We start from the raw sequence: 5389 nt of genomic DNA on the forward strand, positions 1-5389 counted from the left end.
TGTTCCATTCCCAGTTTCATTCCTGGGGCAGATCCCGGTGCTGATCCCAATGCAATTCCCAGTTCCATTCCCATTCAGGATCCCGGTGCTGATCCCAGTGCCCATCCTGATGTGGTTCCTGGTTCTGCTCCCGTTCAGGATCCCGGTGCCATTCCCGTTCAGGATCATGGTTCAGGATCCCGGTTCCATTCCCAGTGCTGATCCTGGTGCAGATCCCGGTTCTGTTCCCATTCAGGATCCCAGTGCCGATCCTGATGCGGTTCCTGGTTCTGTTCCCATTCAGGATCCTGGTGCTGATCCCGGGGCAGATCCAAGTGCTGATCCCAGTGCGAATCCCAGTTCCGTTCCCATTCAGGATCCCGGTTCCATTCCCGGTGCCGATCCCGATGCAGTTCCCGGTTCTGTTCCCATTCAGGATCCCGGTGCTGATCCTGGTGCCATTCCCATTCAGGATCCCAGTTCCATTCCTGGTGCTGATCCTGGTGCCATTCCCATTCAGGATCCCAGTTCCATTCCTGGTGCCGATCCTGATGCCATTCCCATTCAGGATCCTGCTTCAGGATCCCGGTTCCATTCCTGGTACTGATCCCGGTGCCGATCCCGATGCAGTTCCTGGTTCCGTTCCCATTCAGGATCCCGGTGCCATTCCCGATCCCTATCCCGGTCCCGGTCCCGATCCCGGCTCCCGCCGCCCCCGTCCCCTCCCGTGGCTCCTCCCCTCGGCTGCCCCCGGGGGCCGGGATCGGGGCCGGGGAAGCGGCGGCGGCTCCGGCTCCTCCCGGGGCCGGGCAGGGGGGTCCCGGGGCGGCGGCGGCGGCGGGGGGGGGGGGGGTGGGGGGGGGGGGGGCGGGGCCGGGGCACCGGGCGCGGCTGCGCGGGAGGGTTCGGGCGGCGGCGGCGGCGGGAGCGGGACCGGGACGGGATCAGAACGGGATCGGGACCGGAAACGGGACCGGGACGGGATCGGGATCGGGACCGGAAACGGGATCGGGACGGGATCGGGATCGGGACCGGGACCGGGAGGGCACCGGGATCGGGACCGGCATCGAGACGCGATCGGCACCGGGACGTGACCGGGATCCTGAACCGGGATCGGGACCCCATCGGGATTGGCCCCAGGAGCGGGACTGGGAGGGCACCGGGATCCGGGACTGGGATCGAGACGGGATCGGCACCGGGACCGGCATCAGAACCAGGACGTGACCGGGAGGGCACCGGGATCCTGAACCGGGACGGGATCGGGATCGGCACCAGGATCGGGACCGGGAGGGCACCGGGAACGGGATCGGGACCGGGATCGGCACCGGACGGTACCGGGGCAGCCCCGGGGCTCCTTCCTCCCCTCTTCTTCCTCTTCCTCCTCCCCTCGGTGGTCCCGGTACCGGATGCCCCCATCCCCAAGCAGGTCCTGGGGTACCCCCGGTCCGGGCCCCCTCTCCTTGTGCCCTGCCCCTCACCGGGATGGGGGGGTCCGGCTCTTCCCCCCACTGGGGGCTCCCATCCCGCCCCATCCACCTCGGACCCCCCCCCCCAAGTGTCCCCATGGGGGGGGCAGGGTGGTCCCTGTGCCCCCAGGACCACAGTGGGGTGGCTCCTGGTGCCCCCATCCCACCCGCTCTGCACGGGCCAGGCACCCTGGGGGAGATCCCATCCCCTCCATCCCATCCCCTCCATCCCATCCCACCCCATCCATCCTATTCCCTCCCATCTGCACCACCCCACCTTGTCCCATCCATCCCATCCCATTTATCCCATCCCATCCACCCCATCCCATCTCATCCATCCCATCCCTCTCATCTGCCCCACCCCACCCCATCACATCCACCCCATCCCCTCCCATCCCATCCATCTCATCCCATCCATCGCATCCCATTCATCCCATCCCATCCCATCCAACCCATCTCATCCCATCCATCCCATCCCTCCCATCTCCCCCACCGCATCCCACCCCATCCATCCCACCCATCCCATTCATCCCATCGCATTTATCCCATCCCCTCCATGCTCTCCATCCCATCCACTCCATCCCATCCACCCCATCCAATCCATCCCAACCACCCCCTTCCATCCCATCCCACCCCATCCCTTCCATCCATCCCATCCTATCCCATCCCATCTATCCCATCCCATCCCATCCCTTCCATCCCATCCCATCCCATCCCATCCCATCCCATCCATCCCATCCCATCCCCTCCACCCCATCCCATCCCATCCCTTCCCATCCCCTCCATCCCATCCATCTCCTCCACCCCACCCCATCCCTTCTCTTCTCCCTCCCCACAGCTCTCCCCTCACCATGTCCCGACACCGCTGATGTCACCGCGCCGCCGGCGCCGGTGCCGCGGGTACCAACCATGGGCAGCATCTACAAGGACTACTTCAACCCGGCCAAGATCCGCGAGCACTACAACTACACCAAGGGCGGGGGGGAGGCCTGGGCCGGCCCCTCCCGTTGGGGACCCTCCCTCCTCATCCTCGCCTTGTGCTGCTTCATCGTGCTGCAGAACCTCCTGGTGCTGGTCTCGGTGTGCCGCAACACCAAGCTCCATTCGGCCATGTACATCTTCATCGGCAACCTGGCCTTCTCGGACCTGCTGGCCGGCTTGGCTTTCATGGCCAACATCCTGCTCTCGGGCTCGGCCACCTTCACCCTGACCCCGGTGCAGTGGTTCGTGCGCGAGGGCACGGCCTTCGCCACCTTGGCCGCGTCGGTCTTCAGCCTCTTGGCCATCGCCATCGAGCGCCACGTGGCCCTCACCAAAGTCAAGGTGTACGGCGGCGGCAAGAGCTGCCGCATGGTGCTGCTCATCGGCGCCTGCTGGTTGGTGTCCACCGCGGTGGGCGCGTTGCCCATCATGGGTTGGAACTGCTTGAGCGACCTCCGCGACTGCTCCTCCGTCCTGCCCCTGTACTCCAAGCGCTACCTCCTCTTCGTCATCACCATCTTCACCCTCATCCTCGCCGCCATCGCCGGCCTCTACGGCCGCATCTACTGCGTGGCGCGCTCCAGCCACGCCGACATCGCCACGGCGCAGACCTTGGCGTTGCTCAAGACCGTCACCATCGTCCTGGGCGCCTTCATCGTGTGCTGGCTCCCGGCCTTCGTCATCCTCTTGGTGGACGCCTCCTGCGCCGCGCAGCGCTGCCGCGTCCTCTACAAAGCCCATTACTTCTTCGCCTTCGCCACGCTCAACTCGGCCGCCAACCCCATCATCTACACCCTGCGCAGCAAGGACATGCGCCGGGAGCTGCTGCGCCTGCTCTGCTGCGGCGCTCACCGCCGCCGCCGCTGTGCCCGCTCCTCCGCCTCGCTGCGGCGCTGCAGCCCCGAGCGTCACCATCATCACCAGCATCATCACTGCCCCACGGCGCCCATCACCCGCGACTGCACCACCTCGGTCTGAAAGGGCACCGGTGCCCCTGTGGGGACCGCGGTACGATGAGGATGATGGTGATGGTGATGATGATAACGATGGGGAATGGGGGGGTTTTCCTTAGGTACGGATGGAACCATTGCACCTTTACCCTTTGGGAATGCCGCTCGGGAACGCCGGCCACGGCTCCCGGTGGGACCTGTCCAACGGGTCCCACGGCGCCAATGGGCAAATCCGCTTCCCCATTGGATGCTCCCGGCGCTGGAGGGGGCTGGTGGGGGGGGGTACCCCCCTATCCCCATCCCTATGTGTGTCCCCCCTTCTCCATGGACCCTGCTCCATGCTCTTCCCATGTGCTGGCACACAAAAAGGGGGGGGGCATCGCGGCCGGTCCGCTGGGATCACCCCAAATCCCCCCCCCATCCCAAACCCCCTTTTCCCCCCCATTCCCAAAGGGTTGTATTAAAGCGGCGCTTTTCCATCGGCATCCTGCTCCTTCCAGCGCCCATCCCCCCCATCCCCATCCCCCTGTTTTGGCGCTGTTTTGGGGGAATTTCAGGGCTTTTTGGGCACGGGGATCCCCGCAGCTTCCCCCGCCCCCCCCCGCTCCCTTCCCTTTGTTCCTCCCCCGCGGGGGTGCAGCGGAAGTGGGGGGGGAGGGGGGGTTTCGCTTCCTTCCGCCTCCGTCGAGACGGACCCCCCCTTGTCCCCCGTCTGTGACCCCCATGGAGGGGGGCGTGGCCTGACGCCGCAATGAGGGGGTGGGGCGGCCATAGGGGGCTCAGTGTGGGGAGGGGGGGTGTGAGGGATAGCGGAGCCTGAATGAGCTCCATGGGGCTCTGCTGCCCCGTGGTGGGGTCCTAGCCTTTGGGGGGTGGCCCCCCCCTCCCCATTCGTGCTATGGAACAGCCTGTCGGGGGGGGGGGGAAGGGGGTGTGGGTCCTGTGGTACAGCCCCCCCCCATCCCGCAGTGGTACAGCTCGTTCCCCCCCCCCCATAGTGGTACAGCCCATTCCATCCAGCCCCAGCAGTGGAACACCCCATTCCCTGCATCCCAACAGTGGTACAGCCCATTTCCCACCGTTTTCCATAGTGGTACAGCCCATCCCATCCATCCCCTAACAGTGGTACAGCCCATTTCCCACCGTTTTCCATAGTGGTACAGCCCATCCCATCCATCCCCTAACAGTGGTACAGCCCATTCCATCCCTCCTCCAACAATAGTACAGCCCATTCCCCCCCTTTTCCCGTAGTGGTACAGCCCATCCCATCCGTCCCCTAACAGTGGTACAGCCCATTTCCCCCTCCTTCCCATAATGGTACAGCCCATCCCATTTATCCACTAACAGTGATACAGCCCATCCCATCCATCCCCTAACAGTGGTACAGCCCATTCCCCACCGTTTTCCATAGTGGTACAGCCCATCCCATTTATCCACTAACAGTGGTACAGCCCATCCTATCCATCCCCTAACAGTGGTACAGCCCATTCCCTGCATCCCAACAGTGGTACATCCCATTCCCTACATCCCAACAGTGGTACAGCCCATCCCATCCATCCCCTTACAGTGGTACAGCCCATTTCCTCCATCCCAACAGTGGTCCCGCCCATTGCCCCCCTTCATCACAGTGGTCCAGCCCCCCCCCCCATCCCCTCCGTGGTTCAGCCCAACGACCGCTCTCATAGGCCCCGTCTTACCCCTGCACTCCCGCAGCACTCTCCCCCGTGCCCCCCCCCGTCCACCCCCCCAATGGTACATCCCGTGCCCCCCCTCCCCACATTGGTTTGGTCCCCCCTGAGCTCCGTTACCGAGCCCGGGCCTCCCCCATCCCCGTGCGTGCTTTTGGGGGGGGGGGGTCCCCCCATTTCCCCCACGTCCCTCACTGGGTGTCCACCCCCCCCTCCCCTTTCCCGCGCGGAATGGTCTCTCCCGCCCTTCCCCCCCCCTTTCCCGCCAACTCCGTGGTCTCGCCCGGCTCCGCCCCGCCCCCGCCGCTGTTTTCCCGCGAACCCG

At 65.2% G+C, this 5389-nt stretch overlaps 1 protein-coding gene across 1 annotated transcript; it reads left to right on the forward strand.

Moving 5' to 3' along the window:
- The first annotated feature begins 2354 nt into the window (after window positions 1-2354).
- Window positions 2355-3404, forward strand: S1PR2 (sphingosine-1-phosphate receptor 2). Its single transcript, XM_061356542.1, has one exon. The coding sequence runs from the start codon at window positions 2355-2357 to the stop codon at window positions 3402-3404; it is 1050 nt and encodes a 349-aa protein (XP_061212526.1).
- Window positions 3405-5389: the final 1985 nt, after the last annotated feature.

Source organism: Neopsephotus bourkii, unplaced genomic scaffold, assembly GCF_033783945.1.
Source record: "Neopsephotus bourkii isolate Nb327-2 ecotype Australia unplaced genomic scaffold, CSIRO-AGI_Nbou_v1 NB_857, whole genome shotgun sequence".
Classification (NCBI taxonomy): domain Eukaryota; kingdom Metazoa; phylum Chordata; class Aves; order Psittaciformes; family Psittacidae; genus Neopsephotus; species Neopsephotus bourkii.

Bases quoted from the DNA above. Each gene is read 5' to 3' on its own strand.
- S1PR2 (XM_061356542.1), top strand. From the start codon at position 2,355: ATGGGCAGCATCTACAAGGACTACTTCAACCCGGCCAAGATCCGCGAG.